The sequence below is a fragment of the Diplotaxodon limnothrissa genome, linkage group LG14, assembly GCF_057381915.1.
Source record: "Diplotaxodon limnothrissa isolate DT_005_m linkage group LG14, D_limnothrissa_male_GT1.1, whole genome shotgun sequence".
In the NCBI taxonomy this organism is placed as follows: Eukaryota; Metazoa; Chordata; class Actinopteri; order Cichliformes; family Cichlidae; genus Diplotaxodon; species Diplotaxodon limnothrissa.
In genome coordinates, this window is record NC_140609.1 from 27,638,486 (window position 1) to 27,658,518 (window position 20,033).

General features: G+C 41.6%; 1 protein-coding gene across 1 annotated transcript; it reads right to left on the reverse strand.

Moving 5' to 3' along the window:
* Positions 1 to 3,683: 3,683 nt before the first annotated feature.
* On the reverse strand, positions 3,684 to 7,997 carry LOC146619020 (extracellular calcium-sensing receptor-like). The gene is made up of 8 exons (XM_085370160.1): positions 7,858 to 7,997; positions 7,200 to 7,494; positions 6,816 to 7,105; positions 6,401 to 6,696; positions 5,866 to 6,059; positions 5,514 to 5,735; positions 5,292 to 5,415; positions 3,684 to 4,588 (listed from the first exon to the last, which is right to left on the reverse strand). Exons 1-8 carry the CDS (start codon positions 7,884 to 7,886, stop codon positions 3,684 to 3,686), a joined length of 2,355 nt encoding a protein of 784 aa, XP_085226286.1. The 5' UTR covers positions 7,887 to 7,997.
* Positions 7,998 to 20,033: the final 12,036 nt, after the last annotated feature.

Sequence of the window (20,033 nt, forward strand, 5' to 3'; positions counted from 1 at the left end):
GTAGAACTTTTTGGTATAAACTCAACTCGTCGTGTTTGGAGGAAGAAGAATACTGAGTTGCATCCCAAGAACACCATACCTACTGTGAAGCATGGGGGTGGAAACATCATGCTATGGGGCTGTTTTTCTGCCAAGGGGACAGGACGACTGATCCGTGTTAAGGACAGAATGAATGGGGCCATGTATCGTGAGATTTTGAGCCAAAACCTCCTTCCATCAGTGGGAACTTTGAAGATGAAACGAGGCTGGGTCTTCCAACATGACAATGATCCAAAACACACCGCCCGGGCAACAAAGGAGTGGCTCCGTAAGAAGCATTTGAAAGTCCTGGAGTGGCCTAGCCAGTCTCCAGACCTCAACCCCATAGAAAATCTGTGGCGGGAGTTGAAAGTCCGTGTTGCTCGGCGACAGCCCCAAAACATCACTGCTCTCGAGAAGATCTGCATGGAGGAATGGGCCAAAATACCAGCTACTGTGTGTGTGCAAACCTGGTAAAGACCTATAGTAAACGTTTGACCTCTGTTATTGCCAACAAAGGTTATGTTACAAAGTATTGAGTTGTATTTTTGTTATTGACCAAATACTTATTTTCCACCCTGATTTACGAATAAATTCTTTACAAATCCTACCATGTGGATTCATGGATTTTTTTTTCACATTCTGTCTCTCACAGTTGAAGTGTACCTCTGGTGCAAATTACTGACCTCTGTCATCATTTTAGGTGGGGGAACTTGCACAATCGGTGACTGACTAAATACTTTTTTGCCCCACTGTATATCAGACAGTATGCTACTGAGGGCAGCTAACACAAGAGTTATGAGTTATAATATATAATCTAAGTCGTAACAATGCTGTATGGAGCTGCAGATTTGGTTGCAGGTTAACATAGCTGGACTGGCCATTGGGCATACCGGGCATATGCCCGGTGACTTATTTTTTTTTTTTTTTTTGTAATGGCATGAACAATGAGAGGTGGTGGTTTGGCCAGATGCAGGTCGATGTGTAAAAATAACTCAGGTGTTTTTAGGTGGTTATGGCGGAGCTTCCACAGAGGCCAGGTGGATGAGGGAAGGGGAGGCAGGAGGAGAGCCCCGAGGCGGCCACCAGTCCGAATGTCAGGTGAACTGAACTTCAGGTAAGAAGTTATGACCTGCAGTCTATCTGGGTCAGATATAAACCAAGTTTAGGTGTAGTTTATTTTCGTTGTGCTGACTTTTTACTGTCAGTTACAATAACTGGTACTGTGATGGAGAAACGGGTTTACCTTTTAGGTGACATGAATGAGTTGAAGGGAAGTTATGAACTGTTTCTGAAAGACAAATAACACCAGGATCCTTTTTTATGTAGCTGACAGCTGGTAACTGTGCAGGGGCGGGTCTAGTAAAGTTTTGCCAGGGGGCCAGGTAGGGCATTAACAGGGAGAGGTGGGCACAAAGAAATACTTTTCTTTCTTATTCTCATTTAAAATATCTCACTTTTATTAAATAATTATCTAAATCTTACAACCAAAGTTTTTATCTGACGTAAAATGTATAGAAATCATACATATACCAACAAGACTGTGTACATCACTGTCACAACAGCATTTGTTTTCATTCAAAGTCTTTATGGCTTTAATACCTGGTGGGCCGGTCTCTAGTCAAAATGCCCGATTTTCTGTCCCAGTCCAGCCCTGCAGGTTAATACTGGCAGTGTCACCATGCCAGCTGACTGTATTTCATCATCAGCCAGTGTTGTTCTTTATCAATATTACCAAAGTTTACCATAAGGCAGCATAGAAAGTATTTACTTGCTTTCAGGTTTTATTCAAATGATAGTCTTTTCATTTGTTTCCCCACTTTTTTCCTGTTTCAAAATCAAACACCAGTTTGTGAGAAGATTATCTTCTTTTTTTGATTGGCACATAAAGTTTTACATTGCCATTGGCTAATTTGTCAATTGTTTGTTACAAATGTTTGTAGTTTAATATTCAAAAATGTTTTTGCCCAAAACATATGTGCACTACATGTCAGTAAAAATACTATGCAAATATTGATGTCCTTGACTGCTGAATAAACATTGACTGATTGTATCTCTTGTACTTTATCAACGCAGTATCTAAAAACTTTGCACCGTAGTGGTTAAAATCTCATTCTAATAAGAGTTAAAAGTGCATTCGGTTATTAGGTTTATAGGGTTACTGAATTATGGTTAACGGTTGGTAGAATTTTTTTAAACATTATCTGCCAATTACATCTGCCACCCTTCTCTAAATCTGTGCCCCTACCTGGCCTCCCCAACAAAAATTTTCTAGACACGCCACTGGGGCTGTAGCTCTCAAGGACTAGAGTGGAGACCCCTGTCCTACTCTTTCGGGATGGTACATCAATACCTGCCATTGCCAGAAGGGTTGTTGCGTCTCCCAAGACAGTCTAAAGAACAGGAGATTCCAGGACACAGACAGTTACTCTAAGAGAGCTGGACAGGGCCATAGAAGGTCTTTAACCCATCATCAAGATCGTTATCTGTTCCTGTGTGCTATAAAAAATGGGATGAGCACAGGCAGCAGCCTACAAAATTACCTCACAGACCACCACTATGAATGTTTCTGACCAAATAATCAAAAGCAGACTTCGTGACAGTGGCCTAAGGGTCTGATATAATCTACTGGGCCCAGTGCTCATAGCTCAGCATCAAGGGGACCCACTTGGTTTTTGCCATAAAATACTAGAATTGGCAGGTCTACCACTAGCGCCCTGTGCATTTCATACGTGTACTCCGGCAGGTTCACCCGGAGTACATGTAATAAATGTGAAAAGGTCTGGAGAAACTGTGGAGAATGTTGTATGACTGTGAAATTGCTCACCATGACTGGTTTGGTGATGGGTCAATGATAATCTGGGAAGGCATATTATAATTTTACACTTTACTTTATGCACACCAAAAAATATCATTTTTCTTCAGGCTAAGACAGTAAACATGAATTTAATTAAACTGATTACAGTAAAGTCTAGTCTTAAGTCACGAAAAAACATGCCTTGAAATCACATCCCTGGATGGCCTAAAATTGGCAATCTTTAAATATAATTTAGAAAAAAACAAAACAGTGTTAATTTTTTGGGCTATTTATACTATTCATACTATGACCGAATTTACTCAGTTCACATTAAAATTATATTTGCACTTGGTGGCTTGGTGACTGATACAAATTCAAATGCTAAAAGAAATCAAAATGTTACAAGAAATTGTATCAGACCATTGAGAAATAAGATAAGATAAGATAAGATAACCTTTATTAGTCCCACTCGTGGGAAATTTGTTTTGTCACAGCAGGAAGTGGACAGTGCAAAAGTTATGAGGAAAAAATTAGAATACAATAAGAATAAATACAGTACACAACTGTACAGAATAGAATAAAATAAAATACTATATACAGTAGAATAAAATAAAATAAATATACAATAAGATAAAAATAGAATACAAATACAAATAAATAACTCAGAACAACACACTGTTTCAATGTGACTTTACATTTATTCATACAATTAACTTTCAATTATATATGTTCATACACTAAATAAATAAATGCAGAAAAAATTATGGCATATGAATATGAACTTATTTAAGAAAAAAGTAGTAAATATTTCATTTAACTACAGAATGAAGAACGATTGGAAAATTAACATTTTGAGATTATTAATATATTATGACTGATTTTTGTTCATTAAATATTTCTTAGTGTTCTTTGCAGGCTTAAACAATATGATAAAACACTTTGGAGCAAATATAAATATTATTAGCCCAAAGCTGGAGGCCAGAATGGCAAAAATCTCCACAACCACTGTAAATTTCCCAGGAGAGCTGACATATGCTGGGATAAAGGTGATCCACACTGCACAGAATATCAGCATGCTGAAAGTGATAAGCTTGGCTTCATTGAAATTATCAGGTAATTTGCGAGCTAAGACAGCTAAAATGAAGCAAAAGGAAGCAAGCAGACCTATGTAACCGAGCACAGCCCAGAAGCCAACAGCAGAGCCTAATGCACATTCCAGGATGATTTTCTCCTTGTATGTGGTTAGATTTTTAATTGGGAATGGAGGGCTCACTACCAACCATACAGTACATATTAAAACTTGAATAAAGGTGAAAGACACAACAGTCATTCTTTGCTGTGGAGGACCAAACCATTTCATGACATTGCTACCTGGAAGTGTCGCTTTAAAAGCCATTAAAACCACTATAGTTTTCCCAAGTACACAGGAGATACAGAGTACAAAGGTTATGCCAAACGCAGTGTGACGCAGCATGCAGGACCACTCTGATGGTGCTCCAATGAAAGTTAATGAACATAAGAAACACAGAGTCAGTGAGATGAGCAGCAGAAAGCTCAGCTCAGAATTGTTGGCTCGGACAATTGGAGTTGTCCTGTGATAAAAGAATACAGCCCCAATTATGATGGCCAGACAAGCACCAAGAACTGAAAATGTAGCCAGGATGATCCCTAGGATGTCTTGAAATGAAAGAAACTCTACAGGCTTAGGGATACAGGTGTCTCTCTTTGCATTAGGCCAGAACTCTTTGTGGCAGGGTAAACAGTCAGCTGAATCTGAATAAGAGAGAGAAAAAACCCAATAAGTGTCAAGTAACAGCTGTGTGCAGGCAGGAAAAGGACCCAAAGTGCAGACTCCTCGACAGGCAAAAGTATACTTCAAAACTCAGCTTTATTGCTGGATGGCAAAACGTAACAAAACCCGAAAATACAAAATAAACTTTCACAGGCATGCATAAAGACAGAACACACAGCATAAATGGGGGTAGATCACAACACAGACATAGAGAAACACAGGGCTTAAATACACAGGGGGAGCAATCAGGGAATGGGTAACAGTAGGGAAACACAGCTGGGGCAAATCAGGCCTAACGAGACAAGGGGACGCAAAACCAGATACATTAACATCAGACATGGACCTTCAAAATAAAACAGGAAACATAACACAGACTGAACTAAAGACACAGACTCACATGCAGGCACTGCAACAGAGGGAACAAAGACATGGGACCAGGGCAGACAGACACTGACTGGACACAGGATATAGCAACTAAGGATTACACAGAGACATAAACCATAAGACATAACTCTAACGAAGAAACCAAAGAATAGAAATGATAAATGATATATAAACTCAAAACCCTGGGTCAACGACCCAGGCATCCTAACAATAAGAGGCTACTAGGAATTAAATCATTGTAAATTGTATTTTTTCCAGTATAAAATGATTTTAAATGCATGGAGAAACATTTGATTTTACCTGTTATATTACTGATCTCTCCCTCAGGACATGCTATACAGTCATAGCAGCAGATAGGTTTTCCTTTTTGCAGCATTTTACGAGTTCCTGGAGGACAACTGTTAGTACAGACTGACACTGGCACCTGTCAAGACAAGGTAGCATAACAGATATAAATATTACAGATATAAAGTAGCAGCAACTTGTTCACCAGAGTTTAATAAGTCAGATTCTCATCATTACTTTTCTGCTATCCTCCATCCAGGTTATGTTTCTGTTAATCTTAAACTCGTGGCCCACTCGTAGTGAGGCATCATACAGCCCTACAGTTACTATCTCAATGATGCCACTCCCACTTTTCTGCCAGTTAACCAAGTCATAAATAGCCACAGGATCCCCATTAGCATTAAATGACACATCATATCCATTTTGGGAAAAATTTACTTTCTTCAGCTCAGTTAAAACCTGTAAAGACAGTAAGAGAGAGAAAGAAGAACATGGGACATTGCAATAATACACATTGATAGTTCTTTTTATCTAAGTTATATTAGGAGTTATGAAAGACATTGGCATTAACATGTTCAGTTCTGCTTACCCGATTGGACTGTAACTTGATTAGTTTGTCACATTTTGCTATGGCATTTGTTTTTTGACACACTGCATTATGGATGGCATGTGCTATTGCATACACAGCCTTATACACCATGTTAGCAATTCTGAGCTGAGATGTGTCAGTGTACTCGCTTTGGAGATTCTGTATGTCTTCATTTCCATCACACATTTTCTTCTCTATGGCAGGAGCTATAATTACAAAAACACAGATAATAGTGTTTTCGAGCCTGTAAGTAAAACTAGATTACAGGCCTGTTACATAGATATTAGAAAATTATTTTAGTAGAATGACTTACATTTGTAAATGGATAAAATTATATTGATATACAAGAAAAATTAAACTAAACCACTGGAACTTGACCTGAAAAGTCATTATATCAAGGGAGAATATATGCAGACATATGCCTGCGTTCACTTCATATTTGACCATTACCATTAGTGGAAAAAACATGAGCAGCAGTAGCTGTTGTAACACTACAATTTTGGGAAAATGATTTAAAAGCAAATGAAACTGTTACTTTTTTTCAGACTGCAGTTGAATGCATCCTCCCAGAACTCAGTAAACACTGGCGAGGCAGACACTTGAGTGGGAGACAGATTTAACAGGAAGTCTCTGAGACCTGGGATTGCAGACTTCGGAATACCAAATCCAATGGCCCCAGCACAGAAACTGTACTGTGTTAATTCTGTGCTTGTTACCCATGATTCACTGCCTATCCACTGGCGAGGTGGGGAAGGGTCACGTGATAGCTCCTCCAACAGGATCTTCATGTCTCCAAAAGATGCAAATGCCACAACAACTACAGCTGTAGACCTGGAGAGACAATGTAGTGCATTAGGAAAATGTTTTTTAAATGTCTTCACATGATCAAACATTTATTTTAAAGGTAATTACACAAGTCAATGCACAATAATTATCTTTGATAAAGAAACCTGCGGATAACATCTGCTACTCTCTGAAATCTGCTCTGTGGGTTTGTCCGATAGAAAGATACAGAGTACTCCACACAGATCCCCTCTTTCTGTGCTGCTTGGAGAAAAGAAGCCATGCCATTATTGCCATAATCTGAATCTGACCGGACAGCACCTATCCAAGTCCAGCCAAAGTGTTTCACCAGCTTGGCTAGTGCTTCAGCTTGAAACTGGTCACTGGGAATTGTTCTGAAAAAACTTGGGTACTGCTGCTTGTCAGATAAGCATGCACATGTGGCAAAGTGGCTCACCTAAATCACAAAAAATAAAATAGAATAACTCTGAAACAGCTGCACAAACGCGAACAGTCAACAAATACGTTTTCTAGAAAGGCAAAATATTTACCTGAGCAATGTTAAAAGCACTAACAAGTTGTGACATGGTAATAGATGGCGTAGACCCAGAGTCACCAACAACAGCCATCACCACACCAGACTGAGAGCAGTTTTTACCAGTGTTAAACTGAGCCTCCAATCTATTTAAAAACTGAAATGCCACATGCACTGCCACAGGTACTGATGCACATGAATCATAGATCCGATAACCAAGCTCAATTCCAGGCAGCAGGTCTGTGCTGTTGTTAATCTCTTCTATGGCAAAGACCATCGAACTTGTGGATTGCAGCTCAACAGTGTCAATGCTGTAAACAATCATGTCATTTTAAAATTTTGACTGTCAATTCAGGTAAAGATATTATACGTGATAAATTCAGCTCAGCGGCAATAATGTTGCAAACAGCTAGTTTAGGTACATCAAATCACTGCCTGACCAGAAATCAATATAAAATTATAGATAACAATTTACTGTTAAATATTTATAATATAAGTAAAAAATTCAGTTCTGAAAACACAAAAACACTATTTTAAAAATCTAAATGACTTACTATTGTTAGAAGAATTATATTATAAATACTTATATACCATGAATCATCATACATGTGAAAACATTTTTAATTTTACATAGTCCAACGTGTTTGTAGCACCCTCTTCTTCCACTTACTAACCTTCCTTTGCATTTCACAGGTGCAGGCATGTTGGTATACTTATTATAAGCTGTTTGCGTGTAAGAGTGAAGGGAGAAAGTGCCGCCAATAATGAAGTCCCCATCCTTTGAGAATGCAGGTGGACGTGTGCTACCCTGCAGCTTGCAATTCACAGATGATTCCACAGTACCAACCTTGGCGCCTGTAAGCATAGCCCTTTGACTCAGATCATCTAGGCACACAGCCAAGGCTGTGTTCAGGTGAAACAAACACACAGCCAATACCAGACAAATTATAAGATCATCCATCCCGCATTGATGTCAGTTGTGTGTATACGGGTGGAAATGCTTTTTTACTGGATTATATAGCTCTTCAGACAAGATTTTTTTTAATGATCACTAGGACATCCCCTTTCTTGGTCATCTTTGAGTAAGTCTTTATTTTGTATGAAATGTGTGCATAGCCTTACTATTACTATTGTTTTAATCTATCTGTTCTCCTCTTATAAACTACTTCAGGAAGCACTGTGCACTATTCAATAGTGATGTAATAATGTGGACATACAGAGGTAATACACATTGTACCATTAATTACACACCAAGGTATTACTCAAATGACTTGTTATGAACACTTTTTTGTTTGTTTTTGCTTTTAAGATAAGTAATATTAAATTGAAATTTATATGATTTGTATTTATATAAAAAATGATACATTATACAATCAATCATATCCCTCAAGATATTCGGCAGGCAGGCTCTGTGGAGGTTTTTAAAACTAAGTTGAAGACACATTTGTTCACCTTATCCTATATGTCTTAATTCTATGGCTTTTAGTTTTTAAATTTTTATTGTTTTTAACTTGTATTGTGTCTCTTACCTGTATTGCTATGTATTGCTTTTATTTTATTTATCCCTTTAGTTGTACAGCAATTTGAAAGCGCTTTATAGATAAAGTTATTATTATTGTTATTATTATTATTATTATTTATGCAATTACGTAAAAACTAGATACCTCTGAGGTGAAAATGACTTTCCCTTGGAGTTAACAGCAGGTGGAGCAGTCAGATCATAGAAGTGAAGTTATCTTCCACAAATGACACACACTCCAAGATTGGATACCAAGACATGTTGAATACCAGAGCAGCTGACCTGAGACAGAAGATTATGGCTAAGCTGGAAACCTGGCCCCTCTTTGGCCAGTTACTAAGACTATATGAAGTACCTTCTGAAAGTCTGCTAAGCTTGACCCTACTATTACCCAGCTGATACATAAGGAGATAGCCACAACTGATCATATGCTTAGTGAATATCTCACATAGCAGAAAGTTCTAGAAATACCATAGGCTGAGAGAGGAGCTAGAGAAGATGTGGAAGGAGAATGCAATGGTGGTCTCTGTGGTAATCAAAGCATTTCACCAGTGACCTCCCAAATTGGGGCAGTGGCTCCGGCAGGTTTCAGAAATGAAATCTGAGATGTCTGTCTAGAAGAATGCAGTCCTAAGAACAACAGAGATTCTTCACAGGATCATCAGTCTCCCAAGACTCTGGTAGAGGACCCAAGCTTGAGGGATAAAGACTACCTGCATGCAGGACTAGTGGAGAACTTTAACCTGTTGAAACGTGAAATTCTGTGCAGTATTTGGACTCAAATGTTTCATGATATAATGTCTTATACATGATATTTGGACACTATTATATTGTTATAATGCTTTTTTTTTTTTTTTACCTGAAAACAGTTGTGGTAGTTTCAGAGTATTAACTATAAATCAGACATGCAAAATGCATTTCTGATTTTTCTACTTTTGTTAATAATATATCTATAGTAATCCATAGAAAATCATGTCTGTATTTTCTAATGCCTGTGTTTTAATCTTGAATCCAGCATTGTTGTCATTTTATATTAAACCACTAGGACCTAAATAATTAATAAGTTGCTATACAAATTAAATGCTAATCTAACTCATCAAGTCATAGTTTTCAAACAATTTATTGATAAGCAAAAATAAGATGTTGTGTCTTCAAAAACCTGCTCTGATTGCATAATAAGAGGTATGAAGGGAAACAAAAACAAACCAATTACTGTTCTTTAGCACCTTCCCTACATGGCAGCACTCTTTACTTATCTTATATCAATGGGGAAAAAAAACCCTCTAAAAAATAATTTAAGTCAGCATTAACAATAATGTTCAGCTTTCTGAACCTGAGTTGAGAAATACTCAACGGATACATTTAGGCTTACCTCAATGCACAGGATCTACAGTCTGTCTCCTGTAGAGAGGTTGGATTCTGTTCCAGTGAAAGGAACTGGGCAGGGGTGGCATATTTGCATGCTCCTGTTTCGGTGCCTGTACATTACGTTTTTCCCTGGTTCTGACTGTTGTTTGCCCTTTTGTGCTTAACAGCAGTTCAGAATACTAGGCCTTTTGGGAGTCCCAGGGTCTGGGAAGGTGCCCTTACCAGGGCATCAATTGTGCTTTTAGGGGACTAAAATGCTTACATGAGCAATGGCAGTGTGATCTGGAAAGGTGTGACTGGGAGGAGTAGATCCTTACCTTACTGAGTGGTGTTTTGTTATTGGATATCTGTGCTAACCATAGTCTGCCCATAACAAACACCATGTTTAAGCTTGAGTGTCCACAGGTGCACTTGTAAACAGAACACTACAGTTTGATGATTGATGATCATTTTTGTAATGATATCATCAGCTCTGTGGCCAGATGTCTTGGACATTCAGATGAGAAAAGGAGTAGCACTGTCAACTGATCAAGACTTGATTGTGAGTTAGATCAAGTAGCAGGGCTGGTAGGGGTGGCCAGGTAAAGTGTTTCTCTTCTTTACCTGTTTGGCTGGCATTTTTCTGGACATATTTACTGTCAGCTGTTAGCATCAGATGTTAGCATCAGCTGTTAACATCCGCTGTTAGCCGCTGGGCTGCTTTCGGACAGACGGCTTTCAGACATTATACCATCATGACTGTTAAGGTCCTGTTCTTCCGGGCTCTTCTCGCTGGGTTTGTTCTGCAGTCCTTACATACAAGGCCTGTCTCCTCCACTCTAACGGTGTGTTCACACCGAACGCGATGGACGCGAACAAACGCCCCTAATTTGACACGTGCACATTCGCGTCTCAACGCGTGTCCAAGAAAAATCCATCGCCGCGTGAACCGGAAATGTGGGAGGAATGTGGGAGGAAGTTGTGCCAGACCGGTATCTTTGCAAGATGGCAGCTGTCGAGCTAGCGCTTGAAGAGAGAGTCTCCCTTCTCTATTTACTGTGGAGAGCAGAGCAGCGGCGTAAAAGACGTCCTCGCCGTACCTGGGTCCATCAGGTCCTCCAGAGGCGTGAGCAGTTTGGTGAGTTTCACCATTTGCTCCAGGAGCTGCGCCTGGATGACGGCCGATTCCAGCGCTATCACCGTCGGCCAGTTTGAGGACCTGCTTTCCCTCGTCGGTCCCAGCATCGCCCGCCTAGACACCAATTACAGGCGCTCAATCCCACCTGCAGAGCGCCTGTCCGTCTGCCTGAGGTTAGTAAAAGTGTTTAATACGGTAGTGTGGTGGACCACTAGAGGGCTCCACTCACACCCAGTGTATAGGAAGTGTGTTCCTGTGTTTTGTGGCGCGATATGCGCAGTTGATGTTGGAGACGAATAAAGAAGGAGTGAGAACTGAGAGCTGTGTCGTTGATGCTTACCTCCACAGTAGTCCTTTATTGATACCTGTGCTAATATGCTAAACCATCCATTTATACACTGCTAACATGGATGTGCTATGCTAACAGTGAATGCTGTCGGTGTTTACTGATAGCAAACTGTGGTACAGAGACGACTGTTTATAATATTTCTAGTGATACTCAGAAGCTCTCATCAAGTCCCGATTTAATTCGATTTATGCTGTTATCAGTGTTTGCGATGATAGCATGGCTGTGGTGTCCTATCAATGTATGCGCTCGGTGTTTGCTGATATCAAACTGTAGCATTAGGACCACTGAGTTAACCTTTGTAGTGATACTCACTCCTTTTTATTTAGACCTGGTTTGATTCAGGGATAGTTGAATATTTGTATATAATCCCTGCAGCTGTCAGACTCTATAGCAGGGGTCACCAGCCTTTCTTAAAACAGAGTTAGATAAAACTGTGAACAGTTTGGTTCATCTTTAGTTACATGGTTCTATCTTGATAAGCTATGTCTTATCACAGATTAATTTTTCAAAAATATTAATGATTTAAGCAAGGAAAGGGCTACATGTCAACATACAACTCTTTATTTCTATTAATGTCTTACTTCATTCCTACCTGATTGACATGTTTAGGAATTGTGAGTGATTGGCTCACTGTAGTTGTAAAAGTTGCTACCAATCAAATTATGATATGTTAAAGTTAAAACAAAACACAACTGTTTTAGACATTACCTAATATACATTTTGTAATTATCCTTATAATTACAAAATGTTTTATGTAAGATTTAAGTTTTGTGATTTAAATCTGACATCACAAAAGTATTTTGGAATTTGAATAATGTATTTTGTAACTGCAGTACACATAATACTGATTTTGAACAATTTTGTCCAGGTTCCTTGTCACCGGGGACTCCTTCACGACCAAGCATTCAGTTACAGAGTCGGTGTGTCCACGGTGAGCCAGATCACCCCCCAGGCAGCGACGGCCATCTGGGACTGTCTAGTGGACAACTTCATGGCTGCGCCTTCACCTGGAGACTGGCAGTCCATCACAGAGGGATTCCAGGAACGCTGGAACTTTCCTCTGTGCTGTGCAGCTCTGGATGGGAAGCACGTCCAGACAAAGGCACCCCATATATCATATAGGAGACACACACATTGATATACACTAAATATTTATTTCATTTCTTTTTTGTGGTGCCCAAATTTATGCACCTGCTTGATTTTGTTTAAACAATTATTGCACACTTTCTGTAAATCCAGTAAACTTCTTTTCACTTCTCAAATATCACTGTGTGTGTCTCCTGTATGATATTTAACTGACATTTTTTATTGTAACAACCAAGGATTTATACAGGAAAATAATGTCTATTAACAAGGTTGCCCAAACTTTTGCATCCCACTGTATTAGTATATTTTGTCATTAGTATAATATGAAATAAATTCTACATGTGTCAAGTCGTGTGCCAACATTTGCTGTGTAGTAGAACTGAGACATTAGTCATTATAAAAATTTATTTGAAATAATATTAAAATTCTCAAACAGAAAAACATTAAACATAAATATATAAAATATAAGAATTTACAGAGAGACAGGAATAAAAAGGACCAGCTGCTCTCCAGAGCAGGAACAAGGCTGAGGAGGAAATGCTCCATTGGAGACTGGTGTGGCCTCTTCAGGGACACCAGGATGGCCAGCTCCACTGCCGATGGACCGTCCTGGGACCCGTCCCTCATCTGCCTCAGAGCCGTCCTCCCCTGTGGGCCTGTAAAACAGCACAAAACACAAAGAAATGAGAAGACTGCTACTAGATTTTAATTTCAACATTGAAAAAACAAAACAAAACCAAAAACAGGATATAACCAGATTGGTTGTAGATATTTAGTAAAGGTGATCACAAGGCAATCCCACCGACTAAAAAGGTATCAGTGCTTGCTGTACATATCTGTGGGTGCAGCAGCAGGAGCTCAGGGACTGGGGAGGCTCTGCTGCAGAATCAGTTGGTTCTATCAATACAGTATTAAATGTTAACAGGTTGAATATAATAATCATAGAGTAGACAGTGGTCCCTCATTTATTGCAGCAGGGGTTCTCAGAATAACTAGCCCCTGGTCACGCACTTTATACACTGTTTTCCCCACACACATGAACATTGGTCACAGTTTTCACAATTGATTCTCAAAGTGCAAACCTTTGTAGATTGCAAAACGTAAAAGTATTATTATGCCGCGGTTTGTCTTCATCTGCCCGCCACTTTCGTGCGCCTTTTTCCCTCGCGGTGCAGGTGTCTATTTCTGAATGAGGGTCATAGTTATGGGTGTTTTTGTGCTGTTTTTTCTATTGAACGTGATGGTTATCAAAACCAAACGTGATAAATTTGGCAAGCGCAGGAAACACGGCACGGAGCAGATTTGTCAATCAGGCTGCAGAATGCAATGCTGTACTGTGCAATAAAAAATCAGCGAAAAAGCAAAGCAGTGACGGATGAACAGTGGGACCACTGTGTGCTGTTTATTAATAAACAATAAAATATATTCCTAAATGACAACATGCATAAAAGCAGAACGGTATTTGTACGTCAGTGGGAAAATAGCAGTGGCTTGCTAGCTTTTGTGCGGCTTCCCCGGGTCAGTAAAAACTTTCAAAAGAAAGAAATTACAAGAGAGAACTTACCAGGTTGCCCGATCTCTTCACATATCTTCCTCCAAGCTCGGTCCTTTTTATTCCTGTCTCGGTACAGAAAGCAGCTGGTGTCGTACAGCTCCGAGTTGTTTGCTACCGCATTGATTAGCCTTCCCTCCATTGAAGTATGAAGGGATTTGGCTGGATCTGCCCCTTTGACCTAGGTCACAGCCACGTCACCAGGCTCCTGATTGGTTGTCGCGGCGCGATTTGACGCTGGAGTTCAGCTTTTTCCAACTCGAGCGGTAGACGCGAAACGCGCGTATGCACAAAATGCAACACAAAAACTCCCACATGTGGTTTTATTCGCGAGTCAAACGCGCCAGACGCGCTACACTGACACGCGTTTCACGCGTTTTGGCGTTTTGGCGACGCAAATCTGCTTCCGAATTTTCGCGGGACCCGCAATCGCGTGTCATCGCGCCTTTCCATTGACTTTACATGTAAACCTGACGCTCTATTCGCGTCCATCGCGTTCGGTGTGAACACACCATAAGATACACTGCATCATTGTATCTCATTTACGCTTCCAGCACCTCTTGACCCTTTCACCAGCTTTACTGCCCCACACAGACATTGTCTGGCACCCTCGTTGAAAGTATGTCCACTGCGGATCCATGCAGAACTACAAGATCGACAGCAGGAACCCGATACATCCCTGTGGTCATCTCAGCGCTGCTCTGCTAGGAAGCCTCGTGGATGGACTGCTAACCGTAGTGTGCTTGCTAGCCTTGCCAGGTCGACTTACAATGCTAGCAGCGACTATCCTGTCTCTGTTTGACTGCTCAATGTCCGATCGCTTTCCAGCAAGGGGCCACTTGTCTATGATCTTCTTAATAATCAGACACTTATGTTATGTTACTGTTTGGTTAATTTTATGTTTTAAATGTTAGTAAAATGCGCCACCCAGTGGCCGCTTTAAGTCGATATTTTATGACAGTAGAAGAAGAGTTAGAGAGGAAGTTGATGTTTTCTTGCTATGCTGTTTCAAGATGGCCGCTCCACCTCTTTTGGGTGTTTGTTAACGCATTGTCTGTAAGTATTTAATGGTAAAAAGCAATGAGACACTCCAAGTGTTGTCTTTATGTTTGACAGATGACAGTTAGCACATTTTCAATACGCTATTCATATGTAAATGAGATCGCCGGTTCATATGCTAATTTACGGTGCTAATCGTCATGCTAGCTTCTCAATCGCATTGTTAGGTCATTGGTTTAAGGCACATATTGTTGTTAACAGTAGAGATAAGTAATGTACATTTCCATATATGCTTTATTGTTGCAGTTTCACAAAATGAAAGAACCAGTAAACTTCATAAGATCTCATCTACTGTCTGGAGTTCCTGGGTTCATGTTTAGCTGTTTGGATAGCTAGTCAGACTTCTAGCAAGGCCAATTACAGCGAAAAGACAGCACCACGGCAAGCAGCAAAGCTACAGAAGCCACTGCGTGGAGCTACGACAATCCTATTAAGCCAAGTAAAGTACATATGGACGCAATCAAAATACAAGAAATCTAAAATGTCTGAAAATAAATTTTTCAAAAGCGAGACAGGGTCAGTCCGTTCCCACAAACCACCATCAAAGGCAGGCTCGTCAGCTAGCATTGAACTGCACAGAGCAAAAGCAAAGGCTGAAGCTGCTCAAGCAAGAGCCTCATATGCAAAGAGAGAAATAGAAATTAAAGTTGAGCAAGCACGTTTACAATCTACTCTCGATGCACTGAGAGCAGAACAAGAGAAGGAAGCTGCCATAGCAGAAGCTAATTATTTAGAAGCTGGTCTACTTGAATTAGGCTTCAAAACACGCAGTGTAGCTTATGGCCCATCCCTAGCTGAGATCCAAGAACACACTGCAGAGTATGTTTTGGAACAAACAGCTATCAGTGCAGCAGAATCAACAGCCCCAGTAAAAACTAAATACAAAGACCCTGCACCTGCCTTTCAAGAAATTGCTGTAAAAGGAGGAAACAAAACAAACTGTGCTGCTTCTCATAATGAACTGTACAAGCCCCTATCCACCAGCTACAAAGACTTTACCCCTCTTGTTCAGACACCATATAAATCCAATTGTGCTCACCGTGACCATGCCCCGAGCCAACCGACTTTGCCAAATATCTAGTTCCTGGGTTCATGTTTAAGATAAGATAAGATAAGATAAGATAACCTTTATTAGTCCCACACGTGGGAAATTTGTTTTGTCACAGCAGGAAGTGGACAGTGCAAAAGTTATGAGGCAAAAATTAGAATACAATAAGAATAAATACAGTACACAACTGTACAGAATAGAATAAAATAAAATACTATATACAGTAGAATAAAATAAAATAAATATACAATAAGATAAAAATAGAATACAAATACAAATACTATATACAACTGAGTAAAAATACAACGATGACAGAAAGGATTATTGCACTTAGTATTATTGCATATGTATGGATGTGTGTGCTTGATCAGTTAAAGTCTTTATTATGGAGTCTGACAGCAGTGGGGAGGAAAGACCTGCGAAATCTCTCTGACCCACACCGTGGGTGCCGCAGTCTCCCACTGAAGGAGCTGCTCAGTGCTGTCACAGTCTGCTGCATGGGGTGGGAGATGTTGTCCAACAGGGATGACAGCTTAGCCGCCGTTCTCCTGTCACTCACCACCTCCACTGGGTCCAGAGGGCATCCTAGAACAGAGCTGGCCCTTCGGATCACCCTGTTCAGTCTCTTCCTGTCCCCAGCAGAGATGCTGCCGCCCCAGCAGACCACACCATAAAAGATAGCAGAAGCCACAACAGAGTCATAGAAGGTCTTCAGGAGTGGGCCCTCCACTCCAAACGACCTGAGTCTCCGCAGCAGGTACAGCCTGCTCTGCCCTTTCCTGTAGAGGGCGTCTGAGTTATGAGTCCAGTCCAGTCTATTGTTCAGATGAACACCAAGGTACCTGTAGCTGTCCACAGCCTCAATGTCCATACCTTGGATGTTCAGTGGTTGCAGTGGAGAATGCTTGTGCCTGCGGAAGTCTACCACCAGTTCCTTGGTTTTACTGGCGTTGATCTGGAGGTAGTTCAGCTGGCACCAGTCCACAAAGTCTTGGGTCAGACCTCTGTACTCCTTGTCGTCCCCATCAGTGATGAGGCCGACTATTGCAGAGTCATCAGAGAACTTCTGCAGGAAGCACTGGGTGGAATTGTGGGAGAAGTCTGCAGTGTAGATGGTGAAGAGGAACGGAGCCAGAACCGTTCCCTGTGGGGGGCCCCACAGGGAACGGAGCTGTTTGGACAGCTAGTCACACTTCTAGCGAGGCCAATTACAACTTGACTTTCTAACAGAGACTTGGCAGTGTCCAAATGATTTCGCCAAACTCAATATCACCACTCTGCCTGGATTTGTTTACACCTGCCAACCCCGTGTGTCTGGATGTGGGTCTGGACACACGGATGAGGTATAAGGTATCTTGTCTTTCTGCTCCTGCCTATTCCTCTATTCAATCCATTATCAAACAAATTAATGGCCCAATTCCCACACTTTTAGTTGCTATTTACCATCTATCATAAACCCAACTTTGACTTTTTAACATACTTTTCTGACTATCTTTCTGAAATTCTACTCTTATCTCCAAATAAATATACTACTGCTGGGAGATTTTGATATTGACATGGACAGCACATCAAATTCATCCACAAGAGATTTTATATCCTGTCTGAACAATTTCGACTTACACCAATATATGGCTATTTGCACACACTCCAAATGACATATTTTGGATCTTCTCTGCTGCACTGGTGTCATCCTGAAGAACTGTGCTGTATTGGACATGCATTTTTCAGATCATAAATTAGTTTTATTCAGTGTTAGTCTCCTACTGTACAAAAAAAAATAAAACCGCCATAACGGTGGTTTACGGACACTGTCACCTCCTATATCCACTTCTGTGAGGACAGCATTGTGCCATCACACACCAGGGTGAGTTATAACAATGACAAACCCTGGTTTTCTCCTAAACTCAAAAAGCTGTGGCTGGAAAAGAGAAAGGCGTTCAGAAGCGGAGACAGGGACTGCTACAGAGAGGCCAAGTACAGGTTCACTAAAGAAGTGGACATTGCTAAACACCAGCACTCTGAGAAGATGCAGCAGCAGATCTCAGTGAATGACTTGGCCTCTGTGTGGAAAGGTTTTAGGAATATCACCAACTACAAGCCTAAAACCCCCCACTCCACTGATGACTTGCTCTTGGCCAACACCCTCAACGACTTTTACTGCCGTTTTGACGAGCCATCAGGCAGCCTTCACACCTGCAACGGCCCCAACAATAGAGACACTTTGGACACTCATTCCCCCACCTCTACCCCCTCCATAGAGCCATCACCACCTTCAAACACTTCACCTACAACACCCCCCTCCTCACCCCACACAAAAGAGGATTTCACACCACCTCCTCCCACCACAACTCTTCATATTCATGAAGAAGGTGTGAGGAAGCAGTTTAAGAGTCTGAATGCTCAAAAAGCTCCCGGCCCAGACGGTGTGTCTCCTGCCACCCTCAGACACTGTGCAAACGAGCTGGCCCCAGTGTTTTCTGGCATTTTCAACTCCTCACTGCAGGCATGTCATGTGCCTGCCTGCTTCAAGTCCTCTACCATAATCCCTGTCCCCAAGAAACCTAGGATCACTGGACTAAATGACTACAGACCCGTGGCTCTGACATCTGTGGTCATGAAGTCTTTTGAGCGCCTGGTTCTCTCCTATCTCAAGACCCTCATGGCCCCCCTCCTGGACCCCCTGCAGTTTGCATACAGAGCCAACAGGTCTGTAGATGACGCCATCAACATGGCCCTACACTTCATCCTGCAGCATCTGGACTCCCCAGGAACCTACGCCAGGATCCTGTTTGTGGACTTCAGCTCTGCCTTCAATACCATCCTTCCAGACCATCTCCAAGGCAAGCTTTCCCAGATGAATGTGCCTGATCCCATCTGCCGGTGGATCACTGACTTCCTGACGGACAGGAAACAGCATGTGAAGCTGGGAAAGAATGTCTCGGACTCCCGGACCATCAGCACCGGCTCCCCTCAGGGCTGTGTTCTTTCTCCCCTGCTCTTCTCCCTGTATACCAACTGCTGCACCTCCACCCACCAGTCTGTCAAGCTAATCAAGTTTGCAGATGACACCACCGTTATTGGACTCATCTCGGACGGGGATGAGTCTGCCTACAGGAGGGAGGTTGAACGTCTGGTGTCCTGGTGCAGCCACAACAACCTGGTGCTGAATGCCCAGAAGACAGTGGAGATTATTGTGGACTTCAGGAAGCACACAGCTCCACTCCCCCCCATCATCCTGACTGACACCCCCATCACCTCTGTGGACTCATTCCGCTTCCTGGGTACCACCATCACCCAGGACCTGAAGTGGGAGCCCACCATCACCTCCGTCATTAAGAAAGCCCAGCAGAGGATGTACTTCCTGAGGCAGCTGAAGAAATTCAACCTGCCAACACGGACGATGATGCAATTCTACACTGCAATCATCGAGTCCATCCTCACCTCCTCCATCACCGTGTGGTACGCTGGAGCCACTATCAGGGACAAACAGAGACTGCAGCGTGTTGTGCGCTCTGCTGAGAAGGTGATTGGCTGCAGACTTCCATCTCTGCAGGACCTGTACACCTCCAGGACACTGGGGCGTGCAGCTCGGATCACAGCTGACCCTTCTCACCCTGGACACAGTCTGTTTGACCTGCTCCCCTCAGGCAGGAGGCTCCGGTCCATTCGCACCAGAACCTCTCGCCATAAGAACAGTTTCTTCCCCTCTGCTGTTGAACACATGAACAATAACCGTATGACTGTTCCCACCA